The sequence below is a fragment of the Eulemur rufifrons genome, chromosome 6 (assembly GCF_041146395.1).
Source record: "Eulemur rufifrons isolate Redbay chromosome 6, OSU_ERuf_1, whole genome shotgun sequence".
NCBI lineage: Eukaryota > Metazoa > Chordata > Mammalia > Primates > Lemuridae > Eulemur > Eulemur rufifrons.
In genome coordinates this window covers 58694282-58715053 of record NC_090988.1, presented here as the reverse complement: position 1 = coordinate 58715053, position 20772 = coordinate 58694282, and the positions used below count along the sequence as shown (strand labels likewise).

At 35.0% G+C, this 20772-nt stretch overlaps 1 protein-coding gene across 1 annotated transcript; it reads left to right on the top strand.

Annotated features, from left to right (window-relative positions):
- Positions 1 to 9314: 9314 nt before the first annotated feature.
- LOC138384193 (olfactory receptor 5P76-like) lies at positions 9315 to 10259 on the top strand. The gene has a single exon (XM_069469500.1). The coding sequence runs from the start codon at positions 9315 to 9317 to the stop codon at positions 10257 to 10259; it is 945 nt and encodes a 314-aa protein (XP_069325601.1).
- Positions 10260 to 20772: the final 10513 nt, after the last annotated feature.

Below are 20772 nucleotides of genomic sequence, written 5' to 3'. Positions count from 1 at the left end.
TCTATGTAGTATCTTAAAAGTTTAAGGATGTGTTAGAGGATAGAAATTGAATATATAATTTTCAAGATAGTATCAAAAGTGTAAGGACTTTAAAAATTAATTTGATGTAAAAGAAGCAAAAAAATAGAAATCGATGTGAGTAGATAGAAAGCAAATTAAATAGAAAGAACAAAATACAATGGTGGAAATCCAAATAAATCAGCAATGATAATAAATTCAAGTGGTCTATCAAAAGAAAAACAGTGTTCATGTTGCATTGAAAAAATAAATTTTCTTTATATTCTGTTAAGTGAGGTCATGAAACCATAAAGGCTCAGAAGGGTAGAAAAGGAAAAGAAGCATGTTCAGTGGCTCACACCTGTAATCCTAGCACTTTGGGAAGCTGAAATGGAAGGATTTCTTAAAGCCATGAGTTGGAGAACAGCTTGAGCAAGAGCAGGACCCCCTCTCTACAAAAAATAAATAAATAAAAAATAAAAAATATATATATATGTATATATCACATATATATATATATATATAAATTAGCCAGGTGTCTTGGCACACGCCTGTAGTCCCAGCTGCTCAAGAGGCTGAAGAAGGAATATAGCTTGAGCCCTGGAGTTTGAGGTTGCAGTGAGCTATGATGACTCCATTGCACTCAAGCCCAGGCAACATAGTGAGACTCTGCCTAAAAAAAAAAAAAAAAGAAAAAAAAACACAGAAACAAAAACAAATATACTATCCAATATCAAATAATACTTCAGAAGTACCATCAAATATCAGAAGCTTGACATTTGAGGGAGAAGGTATGGTATTGTTTTCTAGAGAAACAGAATTGACCATGTATAAGCCCCCTGAATGGCCAAATGGAATATTTGCTACTTTTGAAAGATCATAACATTTAAAATATCTTCTGACAAGATATACAGGTGAATAATTAGCAGTCTTCTATTCTTAGTCAACCTGACTATGACAAACATGCTTTATGCAGTGAAGATTAATTCAATGCGATTTGATAAATTTTTCATGTGAATTAACTTGATACAATGAAAGAATGCTAAATCTCTGATTTTATTCAGTAGTCCCAGGATTGTGTCAGAGGTTTAAAAAACACAAATCTAGAATAAATCTTATATTTTTATAAGAAAATATATACATGAAATACCCAGATGAATTCAAAAGACAATATGAGTGCTAACCACTATGCTATGCAAGGCATGATGTGCAGTGCTATGTTGAAAATAAAATAAAATTTCAGCCCAACGTTCTGGGAATAAATTCTACGTCTGCCACTTACTATCCAGCTGATCTTGGAAGAGTTACATTACCCTTCTAAACCTCATTTTCCTTATTTTGAAAATTGTGATACAGTAATAATAATATTTACCTCCCATGGGCACTATGTTAAATGAAATGATTTATGTTAAAACATCTAGCAATGAATGAGTAATCCATAAATAAGAATCCACTTCAATTAAGGAGGTATTAGCTTCCACTACAAGTGCAAAGGACATTTATGTACAGGAACAAAGAATGAATGTTACCTGCTGATCAAATACAATGACAGACTCCAGGAATCATCTCTGTATGGCAGGGCTTATTTATGCAGGATTTAGGACCATTTGTAATATAAAACCAAAAGTATCTCAGCACCAGACATGCAGAGCTTTAACATGCATGGAAAATCCAATGGGATAAAATCCAGTCAGATTGAGACAATTAGGTGTGTTTATGTATTCACACACCATTATGCTGGCTGAGATACTCACTAAGATCTCAGGGGTTTCATTAATTCTCTTCATTATTTGTATATAGTTATTACAACTGCATAGATCTAACTAGTTTTCAGGCTTGATTAGGATCAACATAATTATTCTGAGCTATGGCTACAATCACCTGTGCCATTTCTGAGGAGCAGCTATGACCAGGTACCTGGAACTATTTTCTTGAGCATTGTCATGTGGTTTATAATTAGTCACCCCTTAGAGAGCTGCATTGAAGAGCCATAATGCTTTTCTCCACATGAAGAGAACCAACATTTCAATTCAGCTTTGGCATTTACCACTTATGTGGTTTTTTAACTAAAACCTTGGGCTCTTGAGATAGACAGAGATCCAGTTATTGAAGATACTTCTTTCCCCTTCCCATGTTTACCCTGGTCCCAAAGCTCCCTTTCTAGATGAGTGAAGGATCTCTTCTTTTTTTCCTAATTTTCCCGAGGTTTTTTATGAGTGATGTTACTGTTTGTATTGTTCTCAAATTGTTTGTTTTACTCAAAAATAGTTTTAGATGATTCCATGTTGCATTCGTCTCCTTCACACTTTGTAATGATACATACTATTCCGAAGTATTTAATTAGTATTTATTAAACTATATTCCTATTAATGCTTCACTGTACCAGTATTTCTCTTGGATGTACTTCAAGAAGTGGAATTATTGGATCAAAATGTCTGCACAATTTAAATTTTCATAGATACTTCCAAATTACCCCTAAGGAAAACTAGCATCATGATGTTTTATGCTAATAATCTATTAGATGAAACTTTTTTGTTATTTATTTTACCTACCAGTTTCTGAAAGTCCCATATTATGATTGTAGATTTTTCAGTTTCTCATATTCCTATCAGATTTGCTTTAAATCTTTTAACAAAGTGTTATTAGGTATATAAATTGTTAAGAATGCTACAGCTTTCTTGTGAATAACGCCTTTTATTTTTATAAAATCTTTAAAAATATTCTTGTCAATTTATTTCACACCAGCAATATTCGAAAGTACACATTCCTCACTCCTTAAACTGTTGATAGTATCAAACTACCTATTGTGATGTGTTCTAACTTTGTTTCCTATTCACTATATCTTTTTTGGTTTTGTTATTGTTTTACTATCAATATTTGCTTTGAATTGAATTAATTTTCTTTGTACTACTTTTAATCTAATAATATGGAATTTATGCATCTTATTTCCATTCTTCCAATAGTTGTAATTCCTAAAGTTTTAACACTCTGTTTACAACTTCTATTAGCATGTCTTTACCTATCTCCCTTCTTGCTTTTACCACTCCCCATCTTGTTTGTTAAATCATCAGGAAATTTAGCTACAAATTATTAGTTTGATCAACAATTATTTAGACTAATAAAGTACTTTTATTTGTTCCTCTATTCACTCCCTTTTTTGTGTTTCATGTGTCCTCTTAAGTTCTCTCTCTTATCCAGAAGGATAAGGTTCTGAGCAGTAAAATTTCTGAGTCCTACCATGATATAAAAATGTCTTTATTTTCACTCCTGCTTGAGTCACATATTATTTGGGTACTGGATTCTATATACATAATTATTCTCCACCTCACAAGTTAGAACAGTTGCTTCCTTCTGTTCCCATCATATCCTGTGGTATTGATGAAAAGTCTGGTGTCACGATTTTCTTCTTCTGTAGATAATTGTTATTTATAGAAACTTTTAGAATGTTCTCTATAATCCTTTTTTTGAAATTTCATTACATAATTTTGGAGGTAGCACTTTCTTGTCACTCTATTTACTTGGTACTTGGGAAGACCTTTGTCTCTGAAGACGCCTGTCTCTTTTCAGTCTGAAAGTTTTTCTTCAATTATTTCATGAGGTGTTGCTTCTCCACTGCTACTTCACCACTCTCACTCTCTTATGGGTCTCCTGCTAGATACACATTAGAACTTCTTAATCGATTTTCCATATTTCAACTTTTTTTTATTCTTTCCATCTCTTTGACCTTTTGTGCTACATCTTGTGTGTATTCCTCAGCTCTGCTTCCCAGCTCACCTCCCTGGGACCATTATCATGGTTCAACCCATTTGTTGAGGGTTTGCTTCATTTTTTCAACAATAACATTTTTATTTTCCAGTATATGAAGTTGATTTTAATGCACATAATATTTTCTTATATCCCTCTGAGTATATTAATTAGAATAAAGACTAGAGTAAGTATAATTACCTTAACTCTGTTTACTTTGGAGGTAGATCTTCTGATGATCATTTGATGTCTTTCCTTCATGATGTTGTTTTTTCCTCAATCATTAGCTGTTTCTTGTAGTTTGCTCAACATTGTGCCTCTGATTATCTATTTACCTTTATGTAAATGCTGATAACCTACCGGTCACATTACTTTAAGCAAGCTTCCAAATTAATCTACCTTGGGGAGGTCTCGTGACATTTTGCCTCTGAGTAAAGACTCTAATTATAAATTCCTCAGATTATTGATGTACTGATCAATGTATAACCTGTTGACATTTAATAAGACATATTTAAAGATTAGCTGAGGCTAATCTACAGATTGCCTTGTATGTAGACTTTTCTTTAGCCTGTATGATGTAATCTGTAGCTAATGGTCATAACTTCTCGTACTGTACCTGCCAATGAAAAGAAGATAACTCCAGTATGAGGAGTCTCCTCCCTTCTTTTAAATTTTCCTATAAAAACCTTTCACTTTGTGGCAGACTCTGGAACACCCCCAACTCTGTTGGTGTGTCTTCCTGGGTCGATCCTCATATTTGGTTTCCAATAAACCTTTATCAAATTATTTCTGCCTCAGCACTCTCAATGTTGGTAAAAAATGCCATAAACATTTACCACATTTACCATTAGTAATGCTTGCAGCCACCTCCTGTGCCCCTGACATAAGGACAGGATGTACTGCCAGGTGGAGAGAGTCTTAGGAGCTGAATTTCTGGACATGTCTGCTCTTGCGTGCATAATGTATAAAAACTGAGACAGAAATTACAGTCATTAAGAAGGAATTCTATAAGGAGAGGCACTTACTTTGGATGGCCCACAGTGGGTACCATAACACCAATGCTAATGGATTTGGTGTAGTGGTGTAGATAGGTATACATAACAATAACTTGGCACTTTTGAAGCTAGGTAGACATTTTCATGCTTTTCCTGGATTTCCCTTACTGGGGCAGTGAACACATTCCCAAGCTTCTTTGAAACACAGCTTTTAATGTTTATAGCCATTCTTTTGTGAGAATTGCTCTTGGCTAAAAGGAACAAAATTGACCGAATATATCTGGGAGTGCATGCCAGGGTGGCCCACAGCCAGCAACTGAATGATATAGTCATTTAAAAACAAGGACAAAAATGCCCTATTGGTGCAAAGTAGAAGCACTTTGAGGTTCCATTCATGCTCCAGTGCTCCCTGAGGGATCAGACTGAAGCTATGCTTCAGTTGACCCACATCCTTCTCTGACATCTTCCCATGCCTTGTCTTGCTTCTCTCTCATCCTTAAAACTTTCCTCCTAAGATCATGCCTTTTACTATTCTGTTTGATTAGTTTGTATATTCATGTAGAATCATCTTGTCTATTCATACAAAAAATCTTTCCAGGCTAGGCACAGTGGCTCACAACTGTAATCCTAGCACTCTGGGAGGCTGAGGTGGAAGGATGGCTTGAACTCAGGTTTTGGAGACCAGCTTGAGCAAGAGTGAGACCCCATCTCTACTCAAAATAGAATAGTAGTCCCAGCTACTTACAAGGCTGAGGCAGGAGCATTGCTAGAGCACAGGAGTTTGAAGTATGGTGATGCCACTGCACTGTAGCCAGGGTGACAGAGGAAGATTATGTCTCAAAAGAAAAAAAAAAAAAACTCTTTCCAGAATTTTAATTCATATTGCATTGAATCTATAGATCAATATTTAGAGAATTGCCACCTAAATGATAATGGGTCTCCCAATGCAAGTACATGGTATACATTGCTCCATTTACTTAGATTTCTTTAATTTCTCTCAGCAGTGTTCTATATTTTTTAGCAAAGAGGTCTTCTGTAGCTTTTCATAAATATATCACTAAATGTCTATGGGTTTTGGCATATTGTAAGTATAATTTTTCTATTATTTGTTGCTAGTGTATAGGAATAAATTGCTGAGCAAGATGGCAGAGTAGGAGATCTCAGCCTTTGTCCTGCACAAAGAATAACTATTAAACAGCTATCCACAAAATAAAAATACTCTGGGAGAGCTCAAGAGTACAGCAAAGAAGCTATAGCCACACGGTACAACAAATAAAAATCAAGAATAACTTCACTAAGAAAGGGCATACCAGCCCAATCCCTGTCACCAGCCTCACCAAAACATGTGAGCTCATGGTCAACCACAGACCCTGACCCTCACCCCATCTGCACCCAGATGCTCAAAATAAACAGCATTTTGCTACATATGAGGCTTCATGTCTCTCTCTTGGCTCCAGACCTAACACTTGGGAGTCTTAATTGCCTCCATACCTGGGATGTCTGGCATGTGAGACTGAGCGGGCTGCTAAGGGCTTACCAGAAGGTCTTAGGCTCCAAAGGGGAAGTGGGGCATTCAAGTGGACAAGTCAGTGTGGTTAGCACTGGAAGCAGGACACTGATAATGGAATCACCTGGAAAAAGTTGCTTGAACTTCTCATTCTCAGTTCTCTCATGTGAAAAATGAGGGTAATAAAGTCACCTACCTTATAAAATTTTTATGAGGATTAAATGTATGTAAACTGTTAAGCATAATTCTTGGCATAAAGTGAGCTCTGAATGAATGTTGGTTCTAATTCTCTTAGTGGTGGTAAAGCCACTTCCTCAAAAGAGGGGCTTCAGGGGTTGATATAGGAGATTCTAAAATTAGGATTAGCAAGAGAACTAGGATAAAATAGAATCCTTGGTTTGAAAATACGTTTATTCCACCATCATCCCCCTGTACTGTATGGCTGCAGTCCCAACCCCCAGGCGGCAGACTGGTACCAACCTGCCACCTATTAGGAACTAGTCGCATCATCGCCTGAGATCTGCCTTCCCCCTACCCTGGCTGCTGAAAAAATTATCTTCCAGAAAATTTAGGAACAGGGCTGCACAGCAGGAGATGAGCAGCCAGTGAGCAGCAGGCAAGCAAGGAAGCTTCAGCTATATTTACTGCCATTTCCCATCTCTCCCATCAAGCCTGAGCTCCGACTCCCACTCCCCCCACCCTCCCCACCCCTTGTCCATGGAAAAACTGTCTCCCATGAAACTGTTCCCTGGTGCCAAAAAGGTTGGGGACTGCTGCTGTATGGCACCACTTAAGAGACAATACTTTGAGGCATCGAAGTGAGAGACTATTTCTTATCTGGAAATCTTCCAAACGTCCTGTGAATTTGAACTTCTTTGTACAACTTCCAAGACATTTATTTTCTTACTTCTGCTCTGATAATTAATGTATATGTCTTTAAAATTTTTGTTATTTAAAATTAAACTTTACCTCACGCTATACCTCATATCCCCTCAAGGTACTTAGTGATATGTCTTGTAGATATCAATATAAAATACTTATCGATAAACAATATTGAATGAATAAAGCTAAGGTTAATATTTTATATCTGAAATTTAGTACTGAATATTTCTTAAGAAATATCATTGTGAACTTGGAACCTCTATTTATAAAAATTTGTTATACTCTCTAATAATTATTAAACAAAGATTATAGAACTATGCATGAACACCTAGATAGAAACAAAAGAATAAATTGACCACTTGAGAATTGACAGAATCTGGAAAGATTAGTTGTTTTTGTGTCTGAATTGAACGGCTCAGTATCCACTATGGAAAATACTGATGCTCCACGGTGCCTTTGAATTCACATTTGAATCTCTAGCGTCTTTAGAGAATTTTCCTCAAAGGAAAACGAAAATGAAAGATACCTATATAATCACTATGACTTTGAGTTGTTGCTGAAAGATGAACGAGTTCTCATTGCAAGAGGTAAGACGTTGGCTTTTGGTAATGAATCTGATGTATTGATTTTCATTTACCCTTTGAGAACATTTTATATCTGTACTTACCAGCCATAGTGCAGAAACAGGGCAGGTATGATCAAGCAATCAGCTACTGAGTTTGGCTGAACTGCTCTGTTTCCACCATCAGTTTCATGTGAATAAACAGGCATAATCCAAGTCACCAGGATTCCCTGTTTATCTACCCATAGGAAAGAAACAGCACTCTGCCAAAATGCTAATAAACTCACTAGCTTTGAGACACTTTGGGCACTTATGAATAGTATAAAGATTTTAATTAAAGATTTAAAAATGTAAAGATGATGTAAATATTTGCAGAAAGACTTACTTTGCTTATGGATCCAGATGCTTTTAGCTTAGAAGCAACAACATACTAGACAAAGCTTGGGACATAAAGTCAGAAAATTTAGAGATGAGGGTCAACCTGGCCACTAGCTGCATGATCCTTCTTCAATGTTTAGGCTATACTTTATTCAGCTCTGTATTGTGTGGAAAATGGTATTATTTCATTCTACAAAACCCTAATTTTGTAAAATTAGAAAATATTTAGAAAACAATTAGAAAACATTGTTATAGTAGGAAGTCATTTGATTTATTCAAATAAATATATTTTAAATATGTAATGAATATTAATCATTTTTTGCATAGTGATTACGTTGCTATTTCAAACTACTTAAAAATAAAACAGTAATATATTTAATTATAAATATTTTAAAGATATCCAGTAATTCACAATAAGTGACCTTATTCATAATCTTAATTTGAAATTTCTTTCCGGTAATAGAATCAATCTTATTTCTTCTTTTTAAAAGTAGTCTTATTTAACTTATAGATATTGTGAAATGTTACTAACCAAGTGCCTCTTTTACACATTAGATGCCAGAAGACCTAAAGGATAAACTGTTATCTACTCATTGCCAGGTGTGTTGGACTTCATGGTATTATTCAACTTTATTTGCTGTGTAGTTACTAAAGGAATGAACAGTGAGACTTCCTGGGGTTCGTATTCTGACTCCAGCACTAGCTATGTAACCTTGTACAAGTTACATAAGCTCTTTCAGATTCAGTGTTATGTATATATAAAATAATAATGAAACTAATATTATTTTATGGAAAATGAACCAGACTATGGATATAACATTCTTAGCCCTAGCCTTATCAGTTCGTAAGCATGTGATAAATGTTAGCTGTTACTCAAGTCTTCATTAAAAATCTCTATATGCATATTTTCCTTGTTTTATATACCTGCCAATCTCTTTTTTTATTCTCATATGCCTTATATTTGTTATACTTTGAACCTAAAGCCACTTCAGCTGCATTTTTGGAAACAATATGATAAGAAAAATGACAAGAAAAGTAAAAAAGACATTATTTGAGTGAAGTTTTTCTGGTGTTTGTGATAAAAATAATTTTAAAAGCACAGATAATTCATTATTTCATATAAAAATATACTGGTGCTCAAATATCTTTATGATGACTTCTATGTTATTAATGAAAATGAAACCAACAAGTTTCTAACTATTATACTGGCCTCATCACAGGTTCATTTTGGCAGCAGCTATCTTGTCTCATGGATTCCTGGGTAGACAGGAACCACACTGCTGTGAGACAGTTCATTCTATTGGGCTTAACAGATGATCCAGACCTTCGATTCATCCTCTTCATGATGATCCTGTGCATCTACCTGGTGACCATCTCTGGCAACCTCAGCACAATCATTCTAATCAGAATCTCCTCTCAGCTCCATCATCCTATGTATTTTTTTCTGAGCCACTTGGCTTGTGCTGACATAGGCTATTCATCTTCTGTCACCCCCAACATGCTTGTAAACTTCCTGGTGGAGACAAATACAATCTCCTACCTTGGATGTGGCATCCAGCTTTTTTCAGCTGCTTTCTTTGGAACAGTTGAATGCTGTCTTCTGGCTGTCATGGCATATGACCGCTTTGTGGCAATCTGCAACCCGCTGCTTTATTCAACCAAAATGTCCACACAAGTCTGTGTCCAGTTACTCGTAGTGGCTTATTTAATTGCTTTTCTTAACGCTTCCTCCTTTACCTTTTCCTTCTTTTCTTTATCCTTCTGTGGCCCAAATCAAGTCAATCATTTTTTCTGTGATTTTTCTCCTTTAATTGAACTCTCCTGTTTTGATACCAGTGTCCACACAGCTGTTTCCTCATTTTCTGCTGGCTTAGTCATTTTGGTTACTGTGTTTGTCATAGCCGTCTCCTACATGTACATCCTCATCACCATCCTGAAGATGCGCTCCAGTGAGGGGCGCCACAAGGCCTTCTCCACCTGCACCTCCCACCTCACTGTGGTCACTCTGTTCTATGGGACCATTACATTCATTTATGTGATGCCCAAGTCCAGCTACTCGACTGACCAGAACAAGGTGGTGTCTGTGTTCTACATGGTGGTGATCCTCATGTTGAACCCCCTCATCTACAGTCTCAGGAACAAGGAGATCAAGGGGGCTCTGAAGAGAGAGCTTGGAAGAAAAATATTTTCTTAGTGACATCTTTTATTTTGTAGGACTTTTTATAATAATGTCTCATTAATACGATAGTAATAAGAAATTGAGTATCTGTGGTTAAAATATATCTGTTCATTACCCAGTGTGGAGCCTTTTAGTAAACATAGGGGGTAGATTTTCACATCAAATAGTAGGTCAATCACCCATGTTTAATAAAATAAAATTAAATTTATAATTAGGAGAACATTGTTTCACATGAAAATGTGCTTAATCTGCTTAAAATCCTTTCAAAGTTTATTCGCATTTTTCCTAAAAGTTGTTTTCTACTGTAAGAGTTGTTCTATACGCTCTGTGAGGAGAGTATGGAGTCCCAGGTTCTCTCTTGTGTCCCTTCCCCACATGTGGGTGCCTTCCCTAGGTACCTCCGATCCTGCCCAATAGTTCACCCTGCTTCCCTCTTCTTCACTTCTGATGTCTCTAATGATTCACAATGCTCTAAGACAATCCATCCATAGGTGAACATCTACTTGCAACTTTCAATCCTCAAAAATGTTTATGACAGCATTGAAAATTCATCAGAAGAAAACTCTTGATTTTTAGTCTCCCTATCCAACTGTTATACCAACTTTTGTGCCCCTTTGTTCCCAATCTTAGTAAATAGGATCTCTATTCATCCAATTAGGCCATAAAACATAGAGTCATTCTTGATATCTATTTTTCACACTTGCTACTTTTCCTGGGGCGAAGGACCACATCCTATTCAAAATAATTGATATGGAGGATTATAGGGTGAGTCTATGTAGAGTGGTAGTTGAAAACTGAAAAAGTAACTATCTTTATTGAATAAATATCTTGCATATTTTGCAGATCCTTCCAATATTCATATTCTAAACACACACACACATACACACACACACACACACACATGCTTTCTTTCTGAAGTGCTGCTTGAAACAATAAGTAACCAGTTATTATTTTTAGGGACTAAGTATCAATCAGATAGGAACTTGAGAACTGGGGATATGGCAATTTGAGTGACTAAAAATATAAAGTGAATTAGGAAATTAGATTTGAATAATGGATGAGCATTACAAAAAATGTTCCCTTGGCTATGAATTAAGTCTACTATACAAGGACAGGGAAAGATATATTAGACATATTCCTTTTCACACTTAACTTTAATTTGAGGATAAGTTTTCAAAATTATTTTTTCTTCCTCATGAGTCTCAATCTGTAAAGAGTTGAAAAAACCATATTCTTAGTCAACCACACCATTACATTTTACCCTTTATAAGAATAAATCATTGATGTCACACAGGAATTATCTGAATGAACTGTCATGAATTTTACTAGAGTTGAGTCTAAATCCTTAAATTATGACATCTTAACTCAGCATAGAATATAGATAAGAACTTTATTGTGTAGACATGAGCCCAAATCAGAAATGAACCTTTTATATAAAAAAAGGTATATGAAAGATAGAAATAAACTTATAGTGTGACATGAGTGGTAGTATAGTGTGTCAAACAAAGTGAGATGTGAACAACATGGGCTTTTGATCACTTTCCAGCTCTGTCACTTACTGTGTATGATAAATTAATACATGATACAAATTATATAGGATCTTTGGTTCCATCACTTTAAAAAGAGAATAATAGCATATGCTTCACAGTAGTCTTGTTTTAAATTACATATAGATATATAGACATCATTTTATATATTTTTAAATGATGTATATAAAAACACCAGGCTCTGTTTATGCAATAACTAACTTCTGAATAATTGAAAATTTCCTTGATTTAACTGACAAATTCTTGTACAAATATTTTTGTCAATCAATAACAAATATTGTCTATTAATTTATACTTCAACAGTAGGTATAGAATTAAGCAATTTTCACTATGCAGGAAAACCATGTTTATGTGAAGATTGATCCCTTTAAATTATATTATTTGTCTGGGGAAATTACATTGAGAATCCTCAGGGATTGAAAACTGTGTGTACACAAAATTACCTAAAGGTATCTGTCTGAAATATTCTCTAAATACTCAGGAGTTCCATTTATCTTTTCATTACATCATTCCAAAAAGGAATCACTACTTTTGGTTCTAATCTCAGTTCCTAAAAACTGGATTTAAATCAATATGTAGCCTATTAAGCAGCTCACTGTGACTAATGAATGATCCAAGAGATAGGCTTCAATGAGTGAAAACCTCCCAAACCCATTGCAGAGAATAAATTGCTTCTATCATGTCTTGAACCAGAATTTTATTCACATTACTTGAGCAAGACCTGTAGTATTAATATTTTTCAATCTTTCTTTAAATTATTTGCTTTTAAAGAAGCTCTTATTTTTAAGATTTTACAGACGAAATTTGTCTGGAATTTGCTCAAAGCAATCAAATGCTAGGTGGAGGAATGCATGGAGGTGTAGATTCTGTATATTTTTGTATATATTTTTAAATGACAAAAATAAAATTACTTTAAAATGTCTGAGTACGTAAACTCTTATACAAAAATATTCTTTACATAATTGTTTTTACTACCATGCACATTTGAATGTGTCTGAATAGCCACTGAGTTTAATATGTTACCTTCAAAGTATGCAATATTATGGAATTATTTAAAGAATGAGGTTGATTTATCTCTATTCTACAAAATATTAAAACCAAAAAGAAAGTTATAGAAAATATAAATGGTGTGTTTAAAAAACATTTTTGGGCTGGGCGTGGTGGCTCACGCCTGTAATCCTAGCACTCTGGGAGGCCGAGGCGAGTGGATCGCTCAAGGTCAGGAGTTCGAGACCAGCCTGAGCAAGAGCGAGACCCCGTCTCTACTAAAAAATAGAAAGAAATTATATGGACAACTAAAAATATATATAGAAAAAATTAGCCGGGCATGGTGGCGCATGCCTGTAGTCCCAGCTACTCGGGAGGCTGAGGCAGTAGGATCGCTTGAGCCCAGGAGTTTGAGGTTGCTGTGAGCTAGGCTGACGCCATGGCACTCACTCTAGCCTGGGCAACAAAGTGAGACTCTGTCTCAAAAAAAAAAACAAAACAAAAAACATTTCTGGTTAAAAACAATGTGGCTGCTGTTTTTTAACGGGAGCAGAATATCTATTTTTGTTTTAAACAATAGCAAAGTATCTATGTTGCTATTATTTCAAAATTGTTATTTTAAGTCCCATAATCTCTAACTAGTTCTCTTTCATGCCTACCTGTTCTTGTTGTATGACATTTGTTTTTGTTTCATGAACTCAGGAATCTCCCTTATCTCTAAAAATTTTAGTTATACCTATTATAATTTATATTATGAATAAATTTTTCTTTGAATATAACCTTTTTCATCTTGCTTCTCTTTTATTATTTCTCAAGTGTTGTATGAATATCCATTGTGAGGTCATCTTTACAGCTGATATTTTCTATTTTGTTGAGCACTGCCTCGGCTTGTAGTTTCTTATAGATTTTGCTGAGGGTTGGAGAAAGCCAGGACATACAGTCAAGACGTGTAATATCATCTGGTCCCCTGCACTTGACTCCTCTCCTGATTAGGCCTAGAGAACATGCCCCAATCATTGGTGCTTGGTCATTAGGAGATGTGATAGAAGAGCTTGGTAAACCAGTCTAGCTGGTCCCACTAAAGCACCACAACTAAACCATTTGTTGGTTGCCCTGATGTCCTTTCAGCTTCTGAAACATTTGTTAGTGAGAATTTCTGGTGTTCGGCCCACTGTTTGTTGACATTATTCTTTCATTGGCACCTATACACATTGTGGATATCTGTTTTTCTTTCTTCTGTTTCTATCCCCTCTGAGATTTTTAGACATTTCTCACTGCTTTGGGATAACAAAGCATTTATCATTTAAAAAATATATGTTTGTGTGTATGTGCATATGTGTGTTTCTATAAGTAGTTTTGCTGTAAGTTTGTGTATATAGATCACAAAATAATGAGATAATATATATATTGCTTCAACACTATGTATAATTTCTTAGGTTTGTTGTAGGGTTGAAGGTTATTACATGTGCTCTGTCCTCTTACACCTGAAGTTTTTTTATATATTAATGTATATTTAAATATAGTTACATAATTATAAAGAAAGGGCATTGAAAGTGAAATACTAAACTGGTAATACTATTTTCCTTCCACAGGAGTTGATTTATAATTGATTGGTTAGGCCGGGCGCGGTGGCTCACGCCTGTAATCCTAGCACTCTGGGAGGCCGAGGTGGGCGGATCGTTTGAGCTCAGGAGTTCGAGACCAGCCTGAGCAAGAGCGAGACCCCATCTCTACTAAAAATAGAAAGAAATTATATGGACAGCTAAAATATATATAGAAAAAATTAGCCGGGCATGGTGGTGCATGCCTGTAGTCCCAGCTACTCGGGAGGCTGAGACAGGAGGATCGCTTGAGCTCAGGAGTTTGAGGTTGCTGTGAGCTAGGCTGATGCCACGGCACTCACTCTAGCCTGGGCAACAGAGTGAGACTCTGTCTCAAAAAAAAAAAAAAAAAAAAAAATTGATTGGTTAGAAATGCAGACAATATATTCTTAAAGTTCTGTGTAGAATAAATAAACATGTACATCCAAAAATTTCTTGACGTCTGCTCAAATTTTTTACTTATTCTTAAAATTTCTTCATTTGCATTATAATAGAACATGAAATATTTCATGTATTTAAAAAATTATTGTTGTAAAAATGTGCATAAGATTAGATCAAAACTAATTTAGCTATTTCTATGTCATTTGTCACTCATTTGCGTTTTGTTTTCTCTCATTCTTTTTAATGGTGTTTGCCAAAGGTTTTTCTGTTTGTCAAAACATGCTAAAATGAAGTAGCTTTTATCAAAATAACACTCCTTCCAAGAACACACATGTGCTTAGTAAAATTAAAGACAAAAAATATTTGAAGGCACTAGAAAGCAACAAAGCAATCATGCTTTGAGAGGCCAAGATCTTGGTAAAAGAGAAAAACAAATTGAAGTGGACTTGAGGTTGCTGTCACATTTCTTCTCCAAGTATTTGTTCATAAGTAAGCAGCTTAAGACAGAGACTAAGCAGAAAGTAGTGTCTCTGAGTTGATAGTCTCAGGGGCCAAGAGGATAGAAACTAGAGTTTAATAATGCTATGGCTAGAAGAAGGGGAGTGATCAATACCATGGAGAAACGGAAATCACAGAGGTCTTTTTGTCCTTAGGCATTTGCAGATTCTGAAGCTGCAAAGGTGAAAGGCTGAGAAAATTAAAAAGCAGCATCTATGAGGCTTTAATAGATAGAGATTTAAGCAGTTTTATGAAGCTAATGATGCAAAACTTAGATTTCAGAGCCTGTCAAAGAAAAGAGGCTCTGGTAAAAACAAAACAAAACAATAAAAAAAAGCATCAGGCACTTAATTGAGGTCCTTCTAAGGATCTCAGTTCAATAGAGAGGTCAAATCTACTCCCCAAAATTGGAAATTTTAGGACTGAAAAAAACAATAACTGAAATTGAGAACTTAGTAGGTGAATTGAACAGCAGATGAGACACAGTAGAGATTAGAGAACTGGAACAAATGTTGATAGAAAATATATAGACAGACACATGGAGAGAAAACAGTATATAAGAAAGAGAAAAGAGAATAATAGATATGTAAGTTTGTGTAAAATTCTAACATGCAGGCAATTAGAGTTCCAAAAGGAAAGTATAGAAAATAATGAAAACTCCATTCTCAACTGGAGTTAAGTGATATCTCATTGTGGTTTTGATTTGCATTTCCCTGATGATTAGAGACGTTGAACATTTTTTTCATATGTTTGTTAGCCATTCTTATATCTTCTTTTGAAAAATTTCTATTCATGTCCTTTGCCCACTTTTTGATAGGGTTGTTCGATTTTTTCTTATTGATTTTTCTGAGTTCTAAATAGATTCTTGTTATCAGTCCTTTATCAGATGTGTAGCATGCGAAAATTTTTTCCCATTCTGTAGGTTGTCTGTTGACTTTCAAGACTGTTTCTTTGGCTGTGCAGAAGCTTTTTAATTTAATCAGGTCCCATTTATTTTTGTTGTTGCTGTGATTGCCTTAGGGGTCTTCTTCATAAATTCTTTGCCTAGGCCAATGTCTATATGAGTCTTTCCTACATTTTCTTCTAGAATTCTAATAGTTTCACACCTAAGGTTTAAGTCTGTTATCTACTGTGATTTGATTTTTGTGAGAGGTGAAAGGTGTGGGTCCTGTTTCATCTTCTATATGTGGCTATCCAGTTTTCCCAGCACCATTTATTGAATAAGGATTCTTTTCCCCAGAGTATGTTTTTGTCTGCTTTGTCAAAGATTAGATGGCTATATGAGGATGGTTTTATATCTGGATTTTCGGTTCTATTCCACTGGTCTGTGTCCCTGCACTGGTGCCAATACCAAGCAGTTTTAATAACCACAGCCTTGTAGTATAGTTTGAAGTCTGGTAAATTAATACCTACCATTTTGTTTTTAGTGCCTAAAATTGCTTTTGCTAAACGGGGTCTTCTCTGGTTCCATACAAAGCATAAAATTATATTTTCTATATCTGTGAAAAATGATGTTGGTAATTTAATAGGGATTGCATTGAATCTGTAGATAACTTTGGGCAGCATAGACATTTTAACAATGTTGATTCTTCCGATCCACGAGCATGGTATGGTTTTCCACCTATTTACATGCTCTGCGATTTCCTTCCTCAGTGTTTCATAGTTCTCCCTATAGAGGTTCTTTGCCTCCTTAGTTAAATATATTCCTAGGTATTTTATTTTCTTTGTTGCTATTTTGAAGGGTACTGAGTTCTTAATTTGGTTCTCTGTTTGACTGTAATTGGCATATGCGAATGCCTCTGATTTGTGTGTATTGATTTTGTATCCTGAGACTTTACTGAATTCATTGATAAATTCCAGAAGTCTCTTGGTTGAATCCTTGGGGATTTCTAGATGTAATATCATATCATCAGCAAAGAGTGAGAGTTTGATCTCTTCTGTCCTTATTTGGACACCCTTGATTCTGCTCTCTTGCCTGATAGCTCTCGCAAGTACGTCCCAAAACAATACATGTTGGTGTGGATGCGGAGAGACAGGAACACTCATACACTGCTGGCGGGACTGTAAACTAGTGGAACCCCTGTGGAAAGCAATATGGAGATACCTTAAACAGATTCAAGTAGATCTACCATTCGATCCAGCAATCCCATTATTGGGCATCTACCCAAAAGAACAAGTCATTCTATAAAAAAGACATCTGCACCCGAATGTTTATAGCAGCATAATTCACAATTGCAAAGATGTGGAAACAACCCAAATGCCCGTCAATACATGAGTGGATTAGTAAAATGTGGTATATGTATACCATGGAGTATTACTCAGCTATAAGAAATAACAGTGATATAGAATCTTTTTTGTTCTCCTGGAGAGAGTTGGAACCCATTCTACTAAGTGAAGTATCCCAAGAATGGAAAAATAAGCACTGCATGTACTCACCAGCAAATTGGTTTCCCTGATCATCACCTAAGTGCACATTTGGGAATAACACCAATTGGGTGTCGGACAGATGTGGGGGGGTGGGGGGAAGGGATGGGTATATACCTACATAATGAGTGCGATGCACACTGTCTGGGGAATGGACGCGCTTGAAGCTCTGACTCAGGGAGCTGGGGGCGGGGGGGGGGGATGGGCAATATATATAACCTAAATTTTGTACCCCCATAATAAGCTGAAATTTAAAAAAAAGAAAATAATGGGAAAGAAATATATATATATATATATATATATAATGTATATGAAAGAAATATATGTATAAATTTAGAATTTAGAAATAAAGAATTTGGAGGAATTAAAATAAATCAACTCATAGATTGAAGAAACACAGCAAAACCAAATAGGATAAACACAAAGAAAACCACACTGTCAAAACTAATGACAAAGAAAAAAATCTTAAAACAACTAAAGAAGAAAAAACATACCACTTTCAAAAGAGTAACAATAACACTAGCAGCTGATTTCTGAATAGACTCCATAGAAACCAGAAAACAATAGAATTATATAGCAAATGTGCTAAATAAAAAAAAGCCACCAACGTAGAATTCTATACACAGCAAATAATATCTTAAATAATAAAAGCAAGATAAAGACATTTTGAGACAAAGGATCCTAGAAGAATGTGTGGCCAGTATAGCTGTACTAAAAGACTTAAGGAAGTTATTCAGGCAGAAGGAAAATGTTCTTATATGAAACATGAAAAAGCTATAAGGAATGAGGACTAGTTGCAAGGATAAATCTAAATGCACAACTATATAAAAAAATTTCTTGTGAAATTTTACATATTTGATTTCTAGGTGATTGTTTGTAAGAAATTGACATTAAAGCCATCTGATTTATATATTTATAAATGATATAAAAACTGCAAAAAGATAGAAGAATATGTGCAATGTAAATATTAATGTATAAAAAGCTGGTATACCCATACCAATATCAAACAAAATGGCCATTATGGCAATATATGTTTATAAAGAGGGGCATTTATATTGATAAAATGCTTAATCATCCAGGAAGGTATAATATCTAAATTCATTTGTACATAGCAATGATGCTTCAAAGCATAGAAAGCATAAAAACTGATATAATTAAAGGAAATTTTTATTTTAAAAATAACTGTAGGCCGGGCGCGGTGGCTCACGCCTGTAATCCTAGCACTCTGGGAGGCCGAGGCGGGTGGATCGCTTGAGGTCAGGAGTTCAAGACCAGCCTGAGCAAGAGCGAGACCCCTTCTCTACTAAAAATAGAAAGAAATTATATGGACAACTAAAATATATATCTACAAAAAATTAGCCGGGCATGGTGGCGCATGCCTGTAGTCCCAGCTACTCGGGAGGCTGAGGCAGTAGGATCGCTTGAGCTCAGGAGTTTGAGGTTGCTGTGAGCTAGACTGACGCCACGGCACTCACTCTAGCCCGGGCAACAGAGTGAGACTCTGTCTCAAAAAAAAATAAAAATAAAAAAAAAACTGTAATCTTTTCAAACATGTCAATAACTGACAGAAATCAGTCAAAAATTCAGTAAGAATGTAGAAAATTTGACTACTACAGCTAAATTTAATCCCATTGAAATGTATATAACACTAAAACAAATACTTGCAGAGTGCATTTGGTATAATTATACATGGAACAATTTTTTTAAAACTGACCATAAATGGGGCCACTAATCAAGTCTCAATTTGTTTAGGCACTTGATTCTTTCAGAGTATGTCTTCTGGCAAAAATATAACTTAAACATTCCCAACATTTTGGAAAATGAGCAATTTATTTATAAAGGATACAAAAATCAAAAAAGAAATCATGATAAAAATCAGATGTGTTCAATTACATAACTAAAATATAACACATTAAATCATATTGGACACAGCTAAAGTTATCACTATAAGGAAATTTATAGCCTTCTTTTGCATAATATTATATTGCAAAGAAAGGAAAAAATATATCTTTTGCATGATATATTGCAAAATAAAGGCTGAAAACAAAGATCTAAGTGTCTTTCTCAAGAATTTAAATAAAGAACACTAAATTAAACCCAAGTAAATAAAGAAGAAATAATAAAAATGAATAAAACTATAAGAAACAGAAAATTAATGTACAATATAGAAAAGCAGAAATCAAAAATTTTATTCTGGCCTGGCACGATGGGTGGTTCATGCCTATAATCCTAGCACTCTGGGAGGCCAAGGCGGGAGGATTGCTTGAGGTCAGGAGTTCAAGACCAGCCTAAGAAAGAGTGAGACATCATCTCTACTAAAAAAATAGAAAAAAAATAGGATGGCATAATCTCCTGTAGTCCCAGCTACTCGGGAGGCTGAGGCGGGAGGATCACTTGAGCACAAGAGTTTGCGGTTGCTGTGAGCTAGGCTGACCGCACAGCACTCTACCCCCGGGCAATAGACTGAGAATCTGACTCAAAAGAAAAAAAAAATTGTCTTTGAAAATGCTAATAAAATTGATATACCTCTAATACTTTAATAAGACTTAATAAAAATACAGAAATTACAACATCATGAATGAAATGATAACATTATAGATCTTACTGAAAATAAAAAACTAAGAAGATACAATTTGGAAATAGAAGTGAACTGGTAAGCTATTTTTAAGAACACCTTACCAAAAATGACATATGAAAAATTGAAAAAACTAAATATTCCTTTACCCATTAAAGAAAATGACTCTTACAGTGATTTTTCCACAAAAGTGGAAGGCACAAATGGTTTCAATGTTAATTTCATACAATCATTGAGGACATAAATATCATCAATCTGGTAAAAAGTTCTTCTGAGAAAAGATAACAAAGAAACTCTTTCCAAGTCATTTTTATATTTTTATAGCCCAACCTGAAAATTTCATTTCAAGAGTGGAAAATGACTGGTAAAACTTTCTCATGAACATTGATGCAAACATCCTAAAAAAAAAATTGGTAAAAAAAATTCAATGATAATAAAGCGGATAAAAAAGCAACACAAGTTAGATGTATTCCATGAATTCTAGATTGATTTAGTAATTAAATTATGAACTTTAA

Bases quoted from the DNA above. Each gene is read 5' to 3' on its own strand.
- LOC138384193 (XM_069469500.1), top strand. From the start codon at position 9,315: ATGGATTCCTGGGTAGACAGGAACCACACTGCTGTGAGACAGTTCATT.